Source organism: Pelophylax lessonae (genome assembly GCF_965119305.1).
Source record: "Pelophylax lessonae genome assembly, chromosome: 4".
NCBI lineage: Eukaryota > Metazoa > Chordata > Amphibia > Anura > Ranidae > Pelophylax > Pelophylax lessonae.
In genome coordinates, this window is record NC_138771.1 from 181,414,421 (window position 1) to 181,436,172 (window position 21,752).

At 41.6% G+C, this 21,752-nt stretch overlaps 1 protein-coding gene across 1 annotated transcript in view; it reads left to right on the forward strand.

Moving 5' to 3' along the window:
* SEMA3D (semaphorin 3D) overlaps window positions 1–21,752 on the forward strand; it is a 274,174-nt gene that overhangs the window by 241,347 nt on the left and 11,075 nt on the right. The window contains exons 14-17 of the mRNA XM_082254711.1: window positions 4,962–5,003; window positions 5,993–6,150; window positions 9,287–9,351; window positions 15,031–15,170. Coding sequence (XP_082110837.1) covers window positions 4,962–5,003; window positions 5,993–6,150; window positions 9,287–9,351; window positions 15,031–15,170 — 405 coding nt within the window. The remainder of the gene's footprint in view (window positions 1–4,961; window positions 5,004–5,992; window positions 6,151–9,286; window positions 9,352–15,030; window positions 15,171–21,752) is intronic.

Sequence of the window (21,752 nt, forward strand, 5' to 3'; positions counted from 1 at the left end):
CCAACGCTAATCACAAAATCATGGGCATAAAAAATAGAGAATGAAAACTTGATGTCAATAACAAGCAAATTGCGAATCATTTTCACAACTTCTACACAAACCTTTAGACCCTATAGGAAGCAGACTACAAATCCTACAGGATTACTTAACAGATTCAAAACTCCCCACCTTGGCAGATGAAGACATTACACACTTAGAGAGACCCATTGAAACATCAAAATTTCAACAAGTTATAGGGGATCTAAAATGGGGGAAGAGCCTGGGACCGGACGTCCTTACCTCCATTTATTATAAAACATTTGAGAACATCTTAACAGGCCCTCTAACTGCAGCTTTGAACTCTCAGTCCAACCCACGTGAGGTATCCCCAGCCTTCTTATCAGCATTCATTAAGGTAATTCCTAAGCCAAACAAAGATCCATCTGAATTCTCTAGCTATAGATCGATTTCCTTACTTAACTTAGATCCATAACTAACAGACTGAGACCACTGCTCCATGGCCTGAATGGTCCTGAACAAGCTGGATTCATGCCATGCAGAGAAGCTAAAGACAACGTAACAAAATACTGCAATCTAATATACAGTATGCAGCCTAGTCATAAAAAAAGATTGGGGGCCTACTCCTATCCACAGATGTGGAGAAGGTGTTCAATCAAGTATTTTGGGACTTTATGTTGGAAACATGCACATTTGTTGGCTTGGGATCCCATATGGTGTCCCGGATCTCAGCGCTTTACAAAAACCTGTCAGCTAAATTAAAGATCAATGGCTCCCTATCGGAGAGGGTACTTATTGCCAATGGTACAAGGCAGGGTTGTCCTTTCACCCCTTCTATTTATTCTCAGGAAGATGATAGCTGACAGAATGATCCAGGGGTTTAAGGCAGTTCAAGGTCGCTGCTTATGCGGACGACCTGCTGTTCTTTCTGGTGAACTCACACACATTGATACCCACCCTATTGAAAGAATTCTCCTTATATGGCTACATATCCAATCTGAAAATAAACTATACAAAGTCTGAAGCGATTAACATCATCATACCTGGAGGGAATCTCAAATACATACTTGAAAATAGTCATTTCGAATAGGAAGCCCCGCACTTCAGGGTCTGGCTGACCCCACGACTCCCACAGATCTATGAACACAACTTCCTACCACTTCTTAAAACAATAAAGATTTACAAGCCTAGCACCCTAAACACTACTCTTGGTTCGGTCGAGCTGCTATTATCAAAATGTCAATCTTACCCAGATTATTATACTTGCACCGAACCTTACCAATAAAAATTCCACAGAACTTTTTCACGGCCTTACACGTGATCCTACTCAAATTTATTTGGGCATACAAAATAACTAGAATCAAATTCAACCTATTGACCAGACCCAAAGAGATGGGAGGGATGGGCATACCAGACTTTTGAAACTACTACTTTATCTCCCACATCACAAGAATTATTGGCTGGCACTGTCACCAAGACCTTAAGGACTGGGTCTCCGTAGAATCTGAACTGAGCCCTATCCCCTTAAAGTTTTCCCCTTGGATTCCTTGGACAAGCTACACCCTATCCTTGAAAACACACCCTTTAATAGGAACCACATTAGCAGTCTTTCACCTACTGGCCAAACAGAAATAAATCTCTCTACTAAGTCCCCTTACACCATTAAGGAACAACCCAGACTTTTTACCTGGGTGGGGGAATCATCTCTTACAATCTTATAACTCAGATAAACCTGTCCTAGCCAAAACCTGCTTTCACAAAGGTCTGTGAAAGAGTTTATCATTTTTTAAAATGGATAACCGTATTCCACACCTACCACTCTGGACCTACTTCCAGGTCTATAGTTATGGTCTGTAGTTATGTCAACAACAGTTCTCGAAAGGGGAAACTTCATCAGACCCCTAACTGAGTTAGAGTTCGTGTGCTTAGAAGGTGAACAATGTCAGAGAGCTACCACAGTCATTTAGGCTTGGATACCGATAGCTAACCTGCCTATTTTGGATAGATTCAGGGAGAGCTGGTCGAAAGATTTACAAATGGTCATCTCAGAAAGGCAATGGCAAAGAGCATGCATACTTTCTCACAAATGCTCTCTTAGCACTAGAATGCAAGAAACAGCATTTAAAATACTTACCTGGTGGTACGCCACTCCATCCAAACTATAAATGGTACTCTTAGACTCCTGACATCTGCTGGCATTGCCAGGAGGACAAAGGAAGCTTTTTTTTTTTTTTTCTCCATTCTGGACTAGGGTCAAGGAGATCATCCACCACATCACGGAGACTAGCCTCAAAGTTGACGCTGCCTGTTGTCTGCTCCATATCACAAATTTCTCACTCAGAAAATATACTCCTTGTCTAAACATTTACTGAATGCGGCTAAATCCCTCATCCCACTGTTCTGGAGATCAACTCACACACCAGCCATTCAGGATTGGCTGCAAAAGATTATCAATACGTATGATATTGCCCAAACTAATGACAAAATTGAACGCTACCACAAAACATGGCCTCCCTGGTTCTCAGGAGTTTGAGAGGCTGATGCCCACCAAACTTGACTCAGTTTGGAATTTATCCTCTAAATGTCTTAATACCTGGATATTACCTTTTACTGGAATTTATTGATTGAAAACCTAGCGGTAACGTAAGCTCATTTTGGCTGAAAAACATATTGCTGTAGAACAAAAAACATCTATTCTATATTACTATACCTAGCTGTCCTTAACCCCTCCTCCCACGCCCTTTCAATAAACATTTATTGTAGAAAAAAAAAGCATTTCTGTCAGTAAGCAGTAGGGTTGTCAGTTTGGACAATACCTGCATGGAGTTTGCATGTTCTCCTTGTGCCTGCATGGGCTTTGTTTGGGTAGTCCAGTTTTCTCCCACACTCCAAAGACATGTTGGTAGGTTAACTGGCTGCTGTACACATTAACCCTTGTACATTTAGGTCCATATATGTTTGGACACAGGCACAGTTTGTACATCCAAATCAGGGGAAGAGTTTAGAAACTATAGCTCTTAAGAATAGCCATCCCCACATTTTCAAGGGACTAAAAGTAATTGGACAATTGAACCAAAAGCTGTTTCATGGCAAGGTATGGACTAATCCTTCGTTATTTCTTCATCATTTAAGCAGGTAAAAGGTCTGGAGTTGATTCTAAGTGTGGTATTTGCATTTTAAATCTATTGCTGTGAACCTACATCATGCATTCAAAGGAGCTGTCCATGCAAGTGAAACAGGCCATTGTAAGGCTTCAAAAACAAATCCATCAGAGAGATAGCAGCAACATTAGAAGTGGCCAAATCAACAGTTTTGTACATTCTGATGTAAGAGGAACACACTGGTGAGCTCAGCAACATAAAAAGTCCTGGACGTCCATGGAAGACAGCAGTGGTGGATGATCGCAGGATCCTCTCTATGGTAAAGAAAAACCCATTCACAACATCCAGATAAGTGAAGGACACTCTCCAGCAGGGGGGCGTATCATTGTCACAGTCTACAATCAACAGAAGACTTCATGAGAGCAAATACAGAGGGTTCACATCAAGGTGCAAACAATTCATAAGCCTGAAGAATAGAAAAGCCAGATTAAACTTTGCCAAAAAACATCTAAAAAGGCCAGACCAGTTCTGGAAAAGCATTCTTTGGGCGGATGAACTTAAGAATAATCTATACCAGAATGACGGGAAGAAAAAAGTGTGGCGAAGGCTTGGAATAGCTTATGATCCAAAGCACACAATGTAATCTGTAAAATATAGTGGAGGCAGTGTGATGGTATGGGCATGCCCAGCCCAGATTCAGCCAAATGCAGCAAAGTTGATTGGACTGCACTTCACAGTACAGATGGACTATGATCTAAAACACACTGCAAAAGCAACCCAGGAGCTTTTGAAAGAAAAGAAGTGGAATGTTCTGCAATGGCTGAGTTGGTCACCTGATCTTAACCCAAATAAGCATGCATTTCTTTTGCTGAAGGCAAAACTAAAGGCAGAAACACCCACAAATAACAACTGAAGACAGCTACAGTTAGAGCCTGGCAAAGCATCAGAAAGGAGGAAACCTAGTCTTTGGTAATGTCCATGGGTTCCAGACTTCAGGCAGTCATTACCAGTAAAAGGTTCTCAACAAAATATTTAAAATGAACATTTTATTTATGACTATATTGATACTGAAAATGGGGGTGTATAACAATGGTTGCAGTTCCTAAAATTTGTCTTTGATATTTATGTTCAACCCCTTGAATTAAAGCTGAAAGTCTAAACTTCAAATTATTTTGGACTGTTTCATTAAAATTTTATTCTGATGGCATACAGAGCCAAAAGTATGAAAATCGTGCTTGTGCCCAAAAGTATATGTACCTATCTGTATGTGTATGTGTATGCATGAATGTGAGTTAGGGACCTTTAGATTTGCACCCCCCCCCCCCACCCCTTCACTGCCACATTTTGCACTTTTTGGTGGGAGGGGTGACAAAAAGCAAGTATCTGCTCCCACTTCCAGCTCAGATTGCCACAGAGACCCCACTTCTCCTCCACAGTCTTCTAGGACACATCACAGATCCCAGAAGACTATGGGACCATTCACAAGGCGCAGCGCGACTCGCATATGCACAGTAGAAAAGGCTTCATGTCCTGTTTCCTTACTTGAGATGCCAGCGCCTGCACCCGAAGCCAATTGATGAATTGGCTTGGATGATGACATCCCTGGATCTCTGGACAGATACTGTAAGTGTCTTTGTAATAAAAATCAGCAGCTACAGTATTTGTAGCTGCTGACTTTAATTTTTTGGGGGGAGAGTCCGGATCTCCTCTTTAAGCTACTTGAGGACTGATGTGAATGTGAAGCACTTCATAAAATACCAATACTATATAAATACCTGTAATAAATCATCTACAAGAGTAATTCATGTTTTTTTTTGTAGAAAATTAAAGAATTCTAATGGAAATGTTTTGTTTCATTTTTAGAAACCTTCACCTATTACGAACATAGAGCTTTCAATCAAGCAAGTAAGTTACGTTTGCCATCAACAAATCTGAATGCAATATTTTTTAAGTGTGTAAAATATGTGGAAGATAAAGCTGCCAATGCATGGGTAGACTGAGCGGTATATATAGTACAGTATATACTGATGTGGCCTTTGCAATTAAAGGATTTGTAAAGTCAGAAGGTTTTTTTAATCTTATTGCATTCTACTCTCCCTCCTGATTGACTGAGAGACAGTCACGGTGCCATTGGCTCCTGCCCGCGGCTGTCAATTAAAGTAAGTTAGCCCCCTTTGGTACTTAGTTGTAAGCCTTGACCACTTTGTATTTGTTGACAACCTATGTTGTTTTTGTTTTTATGCCTGTTCAACTTATGTTCAAGTTGGCTCTGCGGCTGCGCCCGAGAGCTTGTTTCATTTAGCTTGTTGTTTGAAACTCCAATAAAAACGATTTGAAATAAAGTAAGTTAACCAATCGGGAGAGAAGGGGGGGGGGGGTTGAACGGCAGCTCCGTGTCTGAGTGGCAAGCTGCTTGCTGTGGGGGCACTCAACAGGAGGGAGGAGCCAGGAGCAGCAACGAGGGACCCAAGAAGAGGAGGATCTGGGCTGCTCTGTGCAAAACCAACTGCACAGAGGAGGTAAGTATAACATGTTTGTTATTAATAAAAAAAAAATAGACTTTACAATCACTTTAACCTATGTTAGAGCTTTTGAAAAAAATAACACAGTAAACAGAGTAAACTCTACTTTACCCGATGTTGATAAATAAGTCCTACTAAACTACATAAAGGGCTACCATTATTTTTAAAAATATCTATGAAACTAAAAATTCATTCATGCAGTGCCCTTTTCCAGCATTCTTTTAAGTGTAGAATGCTGATGAAAAAAACATGCTGCCTTTGAGGCTCTTCTGTATCCAGTGCAGAATAAAAAAGGTCCAACACAAATTTTCAGAACATCAACAAATTTGTTTTAATAAATGGGTAACACCAATTGCTTTTGTTTAATTTCAGCATCAACTTTTTATAACATCTCGTGATGGCCTGGTTCAGCTCTCACCACATAGGTGTGATACATATGGGAAGGCTTGTACAGACTGCTGCCTTGCAAGAGATCCATACTGTGCCTGGGATGGAAATTCCTGCTCCAGATATATACCAACATTAAAAAGGTAAATGCCTTTGAAAACAATTTAACATTTCTGAAATAGCAATGTATTGGAAGCAGCAATTATGGATGCCTAAGGACTTACATCAACAGATTTGCAGCTATGAAGTGTTAGTTCACTGAACTCCTTAACCAGTGGCTACATGCCATTTAGATCATTGCTATGTATGGTATTTCTAATATAAAAATTCTTCTTGGAAGGCAGTCCACAAGGTTTAGGAGTGTATGTTTGGGAATGTTTGACCAATCTTCCAGAAGTGTATTTGTGAGGTCAGGCACTGGTGTTGGGTGAGAAGGCCTGGCTCGCAGTCTGCGCTCTAATTCTTCCCAAAGGCATTTTATCGGGTTGGGATCAGGACTCTGTGCAGGCCATTTAAGCTCCTTTGCCCCAAACTCACTCATCCATGTCTTTATGGACCTTGCTTTGTGCACTGGTCCAAATAATTTGGTGGAGGGGGGGATTATGGTGTGGGGTTGTCTTTCAGGGGTTGGGCTTGGTCCCTTAGTTCCAGTGAGGGAAACTCTATTTCATGCTCCCAACTTTGTGGGAACAGTTTAGGGTTGGCCCTTCCTGTTTCAACATGGCTGCGCACAGGTGCACAAAGCAAGGTCCATAAAGACATGGATGAACAAGTTTGGGGTGGGGGGACTTGACTGACCTGCACAGAGTCCTGACCTCAAACCAATAGAACACATTTGACATGAATTACAGTGCAGATTGCAAGCCAGACCTTCTCTCCAACATCAGTGCCTGACCTCACAAATTCGCTTCTGTAAGAATGGTCAAACATTCCTATAGACACACTCCTAAACCTTGTAGACAACCTTCCAAGAAGAGTTGAAGCTGTTATAGCTGCAAAGGGTGGGCCAAGTCAATATTGAACCCTACAGACTAAGACTGGGATGCCATTAAAGTTCATGTGTCCCAATACTTTGGTAATATATATATATATATATATATATATATATATATATATATATATATACACACACACACACACACACACACACAGTATCTCACAAAAGTGAGTACACCCCTCACATTTTTGTAAATATTTTATTATATCTTTTCATGTGACAACACTGAAGAAATTACACTTTGCTACAATATAAAGTAATGAGTGTACAGCTTGCATAACAGTGTACATTTGTTGTTCCCTCAAAATAACTCAACACACAGCCATTAATGTCTAAACCGCTGACAACAAAAGTGAGTACACCCCTAAGTTAAAATGTCCAAATTGGGCCCAATTAGCCATTTTACCTCCCCGGTGTCAGGTGGCTCGTTAGTGCTACAAGGTCTCAGGTGTGAATGGAAAGCATTTGTGGTAAATTTGGTGTTATCACTCTCATTCTCTCATACTGGTCACTGGAAGTTCAACATGGCACCTCATGGCAAAGAACTCTCTGAGGATCCGAAAAAAAAAAAATTGTTGCTCTACATGAAGATGGCCTAGGGTATAACAAGGTTGCCAAGATCCTGAAACTGAGCTGCAGCATGGTGGCTAAGACCATACAGCAGTTTAACAGGACAGGTTCGACTCAGAACAGGCCTTGCCAAGGTCGACCAAAGAAGTTAAGTGCATGTGCTCAGGGTCATATTCTGAGGTTGGGAAATAGACATATGAGTGCTGCCAGCATTGCTGCAGAGGTTGAAGGGGTAGGGGATCAGCCTGTCAGTGCTCAGACCATACGCTGCACACTGCATCAAATTGGTCCGCATGGCTGTCGTCCCAGAAGGATGCCTCTTCTAAAGGTGATGCACCAGAAAGCCTGCAAACAGTTTGCTGAAGACAAGCAGACTAAGGACATGGATTACTGAAACTTTGTCCTGTGGTCTTATGAGACCAAGATAAATGTATTTGGTTCAGATGGTGTCAAGCATGTGTGGCAGCAACCAGGTAAGGAGTACAAAGACAAGTGTGTCTTGCCTACAGTCAAGCATGGTGGTGGGAGTGTAATGGTCTGGGGTGGGATTAGTGCTGCCGGCACTGGGGAGCTACAGTTCATTGAGGGAACCATGAATGCTAACATGTACTGTGACATACTGAAGCAGAGCATGATGCCTTCCCTTCAAGACTTGCGCCACAGGGCAGTATTCCAACATGATAACAACCCCAAACACACCCCCAAGACAACCACTGCCTTTCTAAAGAAGCTAAGGGTAAAGGTGATGGACTGGTCAAGCAGGTCTCCAGACCTAAACCCTTTTGAGCGTATGTGGGTCATCTTCAAACGGAAGGTGGAGGAGCGCAAGGTCTCTAACATCCACCAGCTCCATGATGTCGTCATGGAGGAGTGGAAGAGGACTCCAGTGGCAACCAGTGAACTCTGGTAAACTCCATGCCCAAGAGGATTAAGACAGTGCTGGAAAATAAGAGTGGCCACACAAAATATTGACACTTTGGGCCCAATTTTAAAATTTTTACTTAGGGGTCTACTCACTTTTGTTGCCAGCGGTTTAAACATTAATGGCTGTGTGTTGAGCTATTTTGAGGGGACAGCAAATTTACACTGTTATACAAGCTGTACACTCACTACTTTACATTGTAACAAGGTGTCATTTCTTCAGTGTTGTCACATGAAAAGGTATAATAAAATATTTACAAAAATGTGAGAGGTGTACTCACTTTTGTGAGATAATGCATATCGATATATATATATATATATATATATACAGATAAATATATATATATTATAATATTAGCGATAATAACTTCACTATGGTTACCTTTACATGATGTCTTTTAGTGCATTATAAAATTATTACAACTTTTTCGAACCCATATTTTACAAGTTTATAATTATAGTGCTAATCTAGAATAACTAGAGCAGAGGTAGGTTATATAAGCGATTATTCAGTAAAAACAACTCTTAGAAGTTTTTTTTTTTTTTTTAAACTGGCATTTGTTATAGTAGTGTATAATTTATTTCTGCAGGTGTAGAATAGTGCAAACTCCCCTCATATTTTCCTGTTGCAGTTGTTTGTTTTAACAGAGGTGTTGAAAGAATGCAATCAGTGCCTCTCTATCAATCTCAGTAATTGTGTTCCTTCAAGGTATTTTCTTTTTCCTAATCTGTTGAGCAAGAAGATTCATTATGTCAGTATTTTTTACCTGCACGTATTTCTGTTTCTCAAGGCGTTCTAGAAGACAAGATGTAAAGAATGGAGATCCCCTTACACAATGCTGGGATGTGGATGAAAGTACGTTTTTTTCAGAGGTGTTAATGTGAAGTGCTTAATCTGTATGTGGTATGAATCTAAATGAGTATAGTGCTAGAAAATTACATTGCACTTCTGTAGGTACAGCCTATGAATTTAACAGTATATTTCACTGGCTTTACATTAACAGAATTTGTATTAATAACTTTTCTGCACATTCGCCCTTGTTGACCTGGTGCTAACATTCAAGCTGGGTGCCAAACTGACCCATGTGTGTACTCCTCAGCCCTCTCTCTCACTAGCCACTACATGAGAAATAACTCTTTAGTAAAGAATAGTTGTTTTTCATATAAATAAAATGGTTTTTTTTTGCCAACTGTTCGCCTATCCATTTGCTATGCAATCAAATACATCAACATTAAGGTCCTGGCTTCACCATCTAGCAATGTGCTGTAAAACAGTGCTTTTGGGTAATACTCAACAATAGATGGAATTTGTTCACTAAGTAGAGTTGAGCGAACACCTGGATGTCCTGGTTCGGCGGGTCTGGCCGAACTTGAAAAAAAGTCCGGGTTCGTGACCCGGACTTAACCCGAACTTTACCCCGAACCCCATTGAAGTCAATGGTGACCCGAACTTTTGAGCACTAAAATGGCTCTAAAACAAACATGGAAAGGGCTAGAGGGCTGCAAATGGCAGCAAAATCATCTTAAGAGCATGGCAAGTGCTCCGCAGACAAATGTGGACAGGGAAATAACTTAAAATAACATAAAAAACATAAAAATAAAAAATAATAATCTTGAATGATGTAGGAGGAGGACGAGGCCCATATGGAGTAGGAGGTTGAGGTGGCGGTGGATATGGCGGTGTAGGTGGAAGCGGCGGTGGAGGAGGACGACGAGGCCCATATGGAGTAGGATGTTGAGGTGGCGGTGGATGTGGCAGTGTAGGTGGAAGCGGCGGTGGAGGAGGATGAGGTAGCCAACACTGGTTTTTGTTTTAAATTTTATTTCTTTTTAAATTAGGGTACACCCCAAAAGAGTTAGAAAGATCAAATACAACAATGGCTGGGTAAGGCCAGTATACATGTCTATTCTGCACAAGGTACGGACAAGTACTGTGGGATCCATGCCTGGTTCATTTTAATGAACGTGAGCTTGTCCACATTGGCCCTTTACAGGCGGCTGTGCTTGCCTGTGATAACGCCCCTAACCGTGCTAAATACATGTTCAGGTAATACACTGGCTGCAGGGCAGGCCAGCACCTCAAAGGCGTAAAGGGCAAGCTCAGGCCATGTACCCAATTTGGAGACCCAGAAGTTGAAGGGGGCAGACCTGTCATTCAGTACGTCTAGGCGTGTGCACATATACTGCTCCACCTTGTTAGTGCTAAGTCGTGGTGCTGCTGGTGGAGCTCCTGTTGCAAGGAGAGGACGTGGTTGATCTGTGCCAGCTACACGCACAAGTGAAACACCTTTCTCAGCTGTGAGTAGGCGACAGAACCTTACAGCAGTATTTGGCAGGGCCTAATGCGCCTCTACAAATGTTGAGGCCAGAACAAGTACAGGCGATAGTAGATTGGGTTGCTGACAGTGCCTCCAGTTCCTTCACATTTTCTCCCACCCAGTCTACTGCTGAAAAGCGGAGCGGCCGTGCCCTAGACACTATGCCTGCTACTGCCCAACGCAGCAAGGGACCGAGCACACCAAAGCCAGCTCAAAGGAGTTCCCTAGCATGGCAGTTCTTCAGACATGTGATGATGACAAGACACGAGTGTTTTGCACGCTGTGCAATAAGAGCCTGAAGCGAGGCATAAACCTTCTCGACCTGAGCCCAACCTGCATGACCAGGCATCTAAGTGCAAAGCACAAGCTGCAGTGGAGCAGATACCTTAAAAACCAAGAAAGGTCTCTGGCTCCTCCTGCTTCCTCTTCTGCTGCAGTCTCGGCCTCTTCATCCACCTCTGTAGTGAGACCGGCACCTGCCACCCCGCAAACAGAGGATCTGCCAGCAACACCACCACCTGGGTCACCAACAACCATCTCCACAATGTCCCGTGGAAGCATTAAGCTTTCTATCCCCCAAACACTGGATCGGAAGAGGAAGTACCCCCCTACCCACCCTGGCCCTGAATGCCAGCATTTCAAAATCCCTGGCATTTGAAATGCTGTCATTCCGTCTGGTGGAGATGCAGAGTTTTAAAAGCCTTATGGCGATGGCTGTCCCACAGTACATCGTGCCCAGCTGCCACTACTTTTCCAGGCAAACCATCCCTTCCCTGCACAACCAAGTGGGGGACAAAATCAGGTGTGCACTGCGCAACGCCATCTGTGGCAAGGTCCACCTAACTACGGATACGTGGACCAGTAAGCACGGTCAGGGATGTTATATCTCCCTAACAGCACACTGGGTAAATGCAGTGGCGGCTGGGCGTAACACCTTCACCACCAACTTCATCACAGCCAGGGGTAAATGACAGCAGGCAGTTTTAAAACTTGCCTGTTTGGGGGAAAAACCACACACACCGCGCAGGAGTTGTGGAGGGACATTGAACAGCAGACTGATGAGTTCAATGCCAGTGAGCCTCAAGCCCGGCCTGGTGGTGTGCGATAATGGCCGAAATCTCATAGCAGCTCTGGACCTAGCCGGTTTGACACACATCCCTTGCCTGGCGCATGTGCTGAATTTGGTGGTGCAGAGGTTCCTTAGAAATGACCCCGATATGTCAGAGCTGCTGCAGAAAGTGCGGGCAGTCTGTGCGCACTTTCGGCGTTCTCACCCTGCTGTTGCTCGCCCGTCAGCGCTGCAGCGTAACTTCGGCCTTCCAGCTCACCGCCTCATATGTGACGTGCCCACAAGGTGGAACTCCACCTTGCACATGCTGGCCAGACTCTGCAAGCAGCAGCAGGCCATAGTGGAGATTCAGCTGCAGCACGCATGCATGAGTCGCTCTGCGGAACAGCACCACTTCACTACCAATAACTGGGCCTCCATGCGAGACCTGTGTGCCTTGTTGCACTGTAACATATGCAGACTAGGCCGCAATTTAATATTTTTTACCTAAATGGGTGTTTATTGAATAGTGGAATAGAACAACAGTATCCAATGGGTGTATCTCACTGTAACATATGCAGACTAGGCCGCAATTGAATATTTTTTCCTTAAATGGGTGCTTATTGAATAGTGAAATAGAACAACAGTATCCAATGGGTGTATCTCACTGTAACATATGCAGACTAGGCCGCAATTGAATATTTTTTCCTTAAATGGGTGTTTATTGAATAGGGGAATAGAACAACAGTATCCAATGGGTGTATCTAACTGTAACATATGCAGACTGGGCCGCAATTTAATATTTTTTCCCTAAATGGGTGTTTATTGAATAGCAGAATAGACCAACAGTATCTAAAGGGTGTATCTCACACGTACAGATACAGACTAGGCCGCAATTTAATATTTTTTCCCTAAATGGGTGTTTATTGAATAGCGGAATAGAACAACAGTATACAAAGGGTGTATCTCACAGTGAAATATCCAGAGTAGGCCGCAATTTATTTTTTTCCACCTAAATGGGTTTTTATTGCAAAGCGGAATACAACAGTATGCATTGGGTGTATCTCACTGTAACATATGCAGACTAGGCCGCAATTAGCTTTTTATCCCCTAAATGGGTTTTTATTGCAAAGCAAAATTACAACAGTATGCAATGCGTGTATCTCACTGTACCATATGCAGACTAGGCCACAATTAAATTTTTATCCCCTAAATGGGTTTTTATTGCAAAGCGGAATACAACAGTATGCAATGGGTGTATCTCACTGTACCATATGCATACTAGGCCGCAATTAACTTTTTATCCCCTAAATGGGTTTTTATTACAAAGCGGAACACAACAACAGTATCCAATGGGTGTATCTCACTGTAACATATGCAGACTAGGCTGCAATTACATTTTTTCCCCTAAATGGGTTTTTATTGCAAAGCGGAATACAACAACAGTATGCGAAGGGTGTATCTCACTGTAACGTATGAATGAAAATCTGAAAAATAATTGTCCCTTAATTGGTGCTTGTTGAATAGCAGATTTGAACCGCAGTGTCTAAATGCTGTAAGTCACAGTAAAATATGAAGGAAAAAAGTTTTTTCTTTTTTAAATGCAGATTAAGCAGACACATATGCACTGAGCTTGCATTAAATGCCCGCTACACACCGCACGCCTAACAGGTTGGATACTGTTGTTGTTCTATTCCGCTATTGAATAAAAAAACAAAACACATTTGAATGAAAAACTGAAAAATATTTTTTTTTCCCTAAATACTGAAAAATAATTATTTTCCCCTTACATTGGTGCTTTTTGAAGAGCAGGTTAGAAAAGCAGTGTCTGTCTAAACAATGTATTTTAAAGTGAAATATGAAGGAAAAAAGTTTTTTTCTTTTTTAAATGCAGATTAATCAGACACATATGCACTGAACTTGCACGAAATGGCCGATACACACCGCACGCCGCCCACCTAACAGACTGATAAAAGTTTTTTTCTCCCTCATCCTCCTCACTGGGCTCAGGTCAGGGCATAAAGATTGTGCACTGCACCCCCACACAATACAATCAATGTAGATCGCTGTCTGATTAAAGAAGATTCTTCCTATTCTTTCCCTCAAAGCAATCTCCAGCCTGACCCTACAATAATCTCCTATCTCTCCCTCAGCAGCAGCATCAGGAACCTCTCCCTAGTATAGTTTGAGCAGAGTCACGCGCAGCGCTATGTGACTCCAGCTTATATAGACTCTGGGTCACATGCTGCACTGGCCAATCACAGCCATGCCATTAGTGTGCATGGCTGTGATGGCTTCTAAGGGCACACTAGTTAAACCCTTGCTGATTGGCTGCCTTGCACCTGTTGAAACCGCGCCATTAAAACCATGCCAAAACATCTAATAACATTACCGAACAACGGACAGTACCCGAACATACAGTGAAATGTTCAGGTCCGTGTTCGGGTACCGAATACCCAAAAGTCCGGTACGATCCCGAACAATACAGTCTGGGTTCACTCAACCCTATTCACTAGTCATTTATAGTTACATATTATGCAACTACTGTATAAATGACTAGTAAACAAATTACATCAACTGATCAAATTCATCAACAATGAGGTCATGGCTTCACCTGTAAAAAAGTGCTTTTGGGTAATACTCAATAATAGATGAAAGTTGTTTACTAGTCATTTATGATAGTTTTAGTAATAAATAACTGTGAAGATGGGTGACCTAATGTCAGAACCATTATAAAAAAGACCTTCCTCTAAAACTATTTTGTAGTGGAAAGTGATGCTAGACGTTAGAGTTTTTATTTCTGCAGTCCCTTTAAAATGTACTGTAATATACTTTAGAGACCTTGAAGCCCATCTACCCCCCCCCCCTCCCAATTTACACACACACACACACACACACACACACTTTTTATGAAAATGGATGTGCTTCTACCTTTTACCCTGGTACCGAAAATTGTGCATGTATGCATTTGCATCATATACATATGTTCACATAACGGGTAAAAATTATTTATTGTCTAAATATTATTATTACTAGAAAAATACTCTATAGTTACTGATGCAGATATTGTTCTTTGCTGCTGGTAATATATATATATTTTTAATTCTGTTCTCATTATGTAATACTTTTTCTTAAAAAAAATATATATTTTTTTTCTTTTCATTTTTAGGGGCTGCCAATGAAGCTCCTGAAGAAAAAGTCATATTTGGCATTGAGTTAAATTCTACTTTTTTGGAATGTGTTCCAAAGTCACAGCAAGCCTCTATCAGATGGTTTATTCAGCACACAGGAGAGGACCGTCAGGAAGAGGTAAGTCATCCTGATGAAATGTGTACAATGGAAAATGATCAGATGTGCCGATCACTGCTTTTTTATCTTTTCCTTGCCAACTGGGTTTTATGCTACACTGGAAACAAGTTATCTTTTTCAGAGGAAGGCACTCCTAATCCTGTATGATTTCCCATTTTTTCTCCTATTTTTTGTGAGATCAAGGAAAACTTTCTTTGAAACTGCCAAGCTTTGAAAGTCAGCTTGCTTTAGAATAAATTATGACACATTTTAAAGTAGGTAAAATATGAAAGATCACGTTTGATAGTGGTTAAGAAATACTTAATTCTAGGTTTGTACCTGGACATTTTTTAAAGGGCATTTAGTCCAGTTTACAAAATATAAAGTGTGAGAGTGAGTGAACAGATGCTGATGGAAAAATACTTTCTTTCTCATTCATTGAGGTACACAGGATTCAGAGACAATTAGGGTAAACTGCTGCCTACAGTAGCATTTGGACAATGGCAAACAAAAAAAAACAGTGACCAGTCTGGTATATCCCCTCCAACTCCCAGCGTGCCTTAGTTTTCGTCTAGTGTCCTAGATGGATTGGTTTCTTTACTCTACTGCAAAAATACCAGTTTGAGTTTTTTTCTTTTCTCAAGATAATTTCTTTCCTCATTCAAGAGTTCATCTATGTGTTGTTTGAGTTAGATTCTCTATCTGTATATCTTCACTAATAGTTTTGGGGGCCATTCCTGTAGCTCACTGAAATTAACCTTGCTTGTGGGACTTTCTAGGCCTCTGTATACTTTCCAGGTCCAGAGCTGTAGAACAGCCTCAGATGTGACACAGTCTTTGTTGACTCTAGGTAGACTATGTGGGCCAAGAATTGGGAGCTAATCTTAGTAGACCCATTGGGTGTCATTATTATCTCTTCTAGGGAAAAGTGTAAAACACTGAGTAAAAATTAAATAAACAACTGCGCTAAACCAAATAAATGTGAAGCAGCAACTTCAAGTGTGACTGTCACCTTAAAAGAAATATATATATATAAGTTGCGCTATAAAGTAAAATACATATGTGATAATGTAATGATGTGATAAAGTCCAAATAGAGTCCAATATGGGTAAAACAGCACGTCTGACGAAATATTCTGTACAGGTACCGCTTACCAAAGGTGAATAGTATATAGGCCCAAAATACTTCAAAGGATCCACAGGAACCAGATATCAATCGGACTCCGTACATATAGATGGATATCCTCAGTGTTGGGTATTCATGTGGAATAAATAAATAAAGAACGCCATAGCGTAAAACCACAATAAATTGGATAAAACACCCCGAGTGATGGGAATATCAGGAAAGTGTTGGAGTGTAGATAGAAGACACACCACCTCAAATCTTGTGAAAATACTCCTTACCAGAGTAATAAAACTGTGCAGAGAAGAGAAGAGACCTCCCCCAGTAGGACTGCAGCTTACCAAAGACAAACCATATAAAGCATATAGGTCCCAATCGTGTCACCAAAAGGGGGCTGACATATGAATACCCTTACCAGCTCCAGAAATTGAAAGGCAGAAAAGATCCAAATCCGACTGGATACTTCAACTGTTAGCACAGCTCCAGATATATGTCAAAGCAGATCAGACACTTCCAATAGGGACGCTAGTAGAGGCTCGGCATACAGGGGGTATTGTAATCAAAGGGGAAAACATCCATTCAGTCCAGGCTTCAGTCTCATATAATGATTGGATTCAGAGGTGCGGTGTCTCCATTAAACGTTCACTTTAAACCACAATCCACTTTAGCAGAGATTTAACATCCAGAGCTGTCATTGAAGAGTGATCAGACTGGTTACAATGAAACTTTTCCCTGTGCTGGGGTGAGGCCCCTCCCTGCCAGCCAGCAATGACACACAACTGAAAAGTTTAGGAAACTTTTCAGTTGTGTGTCATTGCTGGCTGGCAGGGAGGGGCCTCACCCCAGCACAGGGAAAAGTTTCATTGTAACCAGTCTGATCACTCTTCAATGACAGCTCTGGATGTTAAATCTCTGCTAAAGTGGATTGTGGTTTAAAGTGAATGTTTAATGGAGACACCGCACCTCTGAATCCAATCATTATATGAGACTGAAGCCTGGACTGAATGGATGTTTTCCCCTTTGATTACAATACCCCCTGTATGCCGAGCCTCTACTAGCGTCCCTATTGGAAGTGTCTGATCTGCTTTGACATATATCTGGAGCTGTGCTAACAGTTGAAGTATCCAGTCGGATTTGGATCTTTTCTGCCTTTCAATTTCTGGAGCTGGTAAGGGCATTCATATGTCAGCCCCCTTTTGGTGACACGATTGGGACCTATATGCTTTAAATGGTTTGTCTTTGGTAAGCTGCAGTCCTACTGGGGGAGGTCTCTTCTCTTCTCTGCACAGTTTTATTACTCTGGTAAGGAGTATTTTCACAAGATTTGAGGTGGTGTGTCTTCTATCTACACTCCAACACTTTCCTGATATTCCCATCACTCGGGGTGTTTTATCCAATTTATTGTGGTTTTACGCTATGGCGTTCTTTATTTATTTATTCCACATGAATACCCAACACTGAGGATATCCATCTATATGTACGGAGTCCGATTGATATCTGGTTCCTGTGGATCCTTTGAAGTATTTTGGGCCTATATACTATTCACCTTTGGTAAGCGGTACCTGTACAGAATATTTCGTCAGACGTGCTGTTTTACCCATATTGGACTCTATTTGGACTTTATCACATCATTACATTATCACATATGTATTTTACTTTATAGCGCAACTTATATATATATAAAACACTGAGTAACAGTATCACGTCATTGTAGTAGAATGTTGTGTGTTCAAACTTTTCACCCTTTTCCTGCTATTCAGTTTGAGGTAGCACCTTCCTGTCATTTATTTTTATTTTTGGAGACACACAGTTTCCCCTTGGTTAGTCCTTGCTACCACATACAGTGACCAGGTCAACTCCTGTCTTTGCAGTTGGTTCATGAGTATTCAAGGTTATACATTGTATTATAGATAAGGCAACCCTGTTCATGGTACAACATGTCAAATCTCAAAACACAAAAGAAGCAGTCCCACTGTGTCATGTGCTTGTAGCTCATGATTCATTAACAGTTCCAGGGCAGCCTCCAGTGTTCTGTTTCAAAGGCCTGACCCCACCACACCCAATATCAGGCATACCCACCTCCTCATCTTTAAACTGAGAGGATTTCAGTGTAGTTATTCAGGATTTTATCGGTCAAACTGTAATTTTAATTGCTGACTCTGACCATAGATGAAACAAGCTTACATCAGCACCTTCCCCTGCAGAATCATTTTTAGACCTGCCTGCAGTGATAGGGACCTCTGAGCCTTGAATTGGGGAAACTCTGTCTGATGGGAAGTCCCACAAATCCTTGCAGGTTAAGACTACCCTGAGGAGTTTCAAGTACAAGCCATTAATCCCAGGCACAGAGAGACTATTTCAGCCCTTATTAATGTGGTCATTGCCAACTTAGAGATGGAAGAGCAGCTTGTAACTCCTGTCAGTGCTGCCAGAAGTTCCCTATGAGGCTCTAAGACTGTTAATACTTTTCTCCTGCACTACTGACTAGATAGGTTAGTGGATGTCTCCCCTCTAATTACCACTACACAAACCTCCTATCTGTTGTCTCCCCTCTAATTACCACTACACAAACCTCCTATCTGTTAACACAAGAACTCTTTGGCTGAAATGTTAGATTGCAGTGAACAATTGGCACAGGTCCAGACCAACAATGTTCCACAAATAGTTTCAACCCAAAAAATGTTCTCTTGGATCTTGAACCTTCAATAGTCTCTGCTGAAACTGACTCATTACTTGGAATGTCAGGGTCAGATTCTGGATACAGCTTAAGCCAGAGTTTGCCCTCCAGTAGAAAAATGTCAAACTCTCCACTCTCAGACTCTTATTTTTCAGTCCAAGATTTGAATCACTCTTCATTTTTGCATGTGAGTCCTGGGGCTGTTGTGTGCCTCCTTTGGAACAATCCAATTTGCTAGTTTCACTACAGCCCCCTGCAACCCAATATTCTGACAGTGTGGGAGAGAAACTGATTCACTTGACACTAAGGTACAAGTTGTCTATGGCTTAGGAATCCAGCTCCTCTGATCTCTTGAAAGATCATTACAACAGATGCCAGCCTGACTAGCTGGGGAGGAGTCCTGGACATCTTGTCATCAATCACCAGGGAGGAACCAGAATTCTCAAGGTGGTAAGAAAAGTAGAAAGGATCCTGTCCTGGGCAGAATCTCAGCCTCATCTGTGGGAGCAAGTGACGGGGAGCGCACCACAGAGGTTGCGAACCCAATGGCTGACTGCTGAGGGTCGATGGTTCAGAGAAGCAGCTACATAGGGATGCAGCCACGGTCCTGGACAGGGAGCTACAGCAAAAGATTCCCGGCATGGAGTCTAAGTGCCAGCAGGTTTTCACCAGAGCATCTGATAGTGAGGATGGACTTGACTCCAGATTGCGGCCCCCAAGGTCTCCCAGCTCATGGCTGGCTCTGTTGGGTGGAGAGGAAGCAGCAGTACAGGGCCACAAGGGATAGTAAGGAGAACAAGCCAAAGGTCAGGACAACAAGCAGACAGGGATGGTCAGAATGATAAGCTGAATGTCGGGGCAACAAGCAGACAGGGTTGGTCAGGTGAACAAGCCAAGGTCAGTACACAGAGATCAGATGTAGAGAACATGGCAAGAAACACACAGGGGAGCTTTCACACAATTGTTGCTCGGACAAAGATGGCTTGCGGTGCGTGGGTTAATATAGCATTTCCTGTTAGAGGCTGGAGTGGAGCCATGCTGATAGAAGATTATTTAAATACACAGGTGTGAGAGCACCGTCCCTAAAGCTGATACACAGACCAGATAGGTAAGCAGACAGTCAGAGCATGAAACATCACTGCAGATTCATGACACAGAACTTCATGCTCCAGCCTTGTCCATGGTTCATACTGAAGTTGTGGATAGCTGGAAAGCAGACTTCCTCAACTAGCAGAGCCTGTGCCTTGAGGAATGAGTTTTACAGCTTGAAGTGTTTCAGGAACTGTAATAGGTGGAAAATGCCAGATGTAATCCACCTGACCTACAGATTCAATAAAAAACTAAGCAGGTTTGCCTCAAGGTGCAGAGATCCTCTGGTGGAAACTGACTCCATGCAGCGACTCTGGTAGCTACATGAGATTGGTACTAATGTAATATATTCTTTTCTTTTCCTGTAATTTCTTCCTTGCCTGCTCTTCAGAATAGAAATGAAGGGCATCCTTGTGATATTTGTGGCTCTAAACTCATTGAGGAGGGTGTGGTACTCTCACCTTATCAGATGCTCCTACACCAGCTTTGGGAGTAAGGCCCTTCAGGCAGCTCTTTGAGCTGTAGGCAGTCCCCAGTTATTTTCTGTTGTTAAAGTTGAGTCTATTGGCATTTTGTATGCTGTGCTTTTCAATGTTCCAATTGTGTTTGAATCCTGTTTCCCTTTATTTATATTCATTTATGAACGATTGAGGAAAATTAGAATTTTGTACTTACAGTAAAACCCTTTTCTAGGATGTTTTTTAGGGTACACAGGTCTCATCCCTCTGCTTTTCTGGTCTTGTGATGCTTGTTACAAAACAGCCGCATGTTGGGAATGGGAGGGGTTATACTAGGTTCAGCACTGTTTTTTTAATTTGCCACTGTCCAAATCTTCCCGCAGGCAGTAGTATAATCCAATTGCCTCTGAATCCTGTGTAACTAAATGGAAGTCCAAGAAAATAATTTTACTGTGAATACAAAAAATTGAATTTTCATAAATCATTCTCTTGCAAATAAGAAAGTAAATAAAGGGAAGAGTGACATTTGAAAAGTTTTCTTATTCCAAAAAGCTGCACTTCTTCCAGTCTTCCAGAGCTGTTTTTATATCCTGTTCACCTCTAGAGGGAGTTGTTTGAAGTTGACCAGTTCTGCATTGGGTTGAATTACTCTCAGCAAAATGGGCAGATCTGCATGCATATACTCAGATAACTGCTTGTCTCTATCATCTGCTTCATAGATTTCATAAACATGGGGCATATAAACTTATATAGCTATCCAGTTTGATTATAGGACAGAATAGAAAGTGAAAACAGTCATGGTGTTTGTGTGCAACATTGCTGTTTTGTTTTATTTAAGAAATGAGAAAGTCTGCTTGTTCATGCACATCCATGGCGTAGGAGGCATTTCATGTAAGCACCAAACAGTTTAGACACATCATCAATAAATCACTTGTAATACACGCTGCAATTCAAAATATTTATATTTGCATACATATTACATTTCCCACAGACCTTCCAGTGATTCAGCCCATCTGTCCATGTTTTCTGTAGTCTATAATGAAAAATAAGCAAGTATAATTCTAATAAATTGAAGCATGCATGCTTGCAGGAAATATTTGATTGTATGCCCAAAGCATATTTTTATTATTGTTACCCACTGATATTAATAAGGTGGAAAAGGGGTTACCATCACTTCAGAACCAAACCAGTTTCAGTTCTAACATATAGATGGATATCTTTTCATAGATAACTCTTCTTTTTAAAGATATTGTTTCC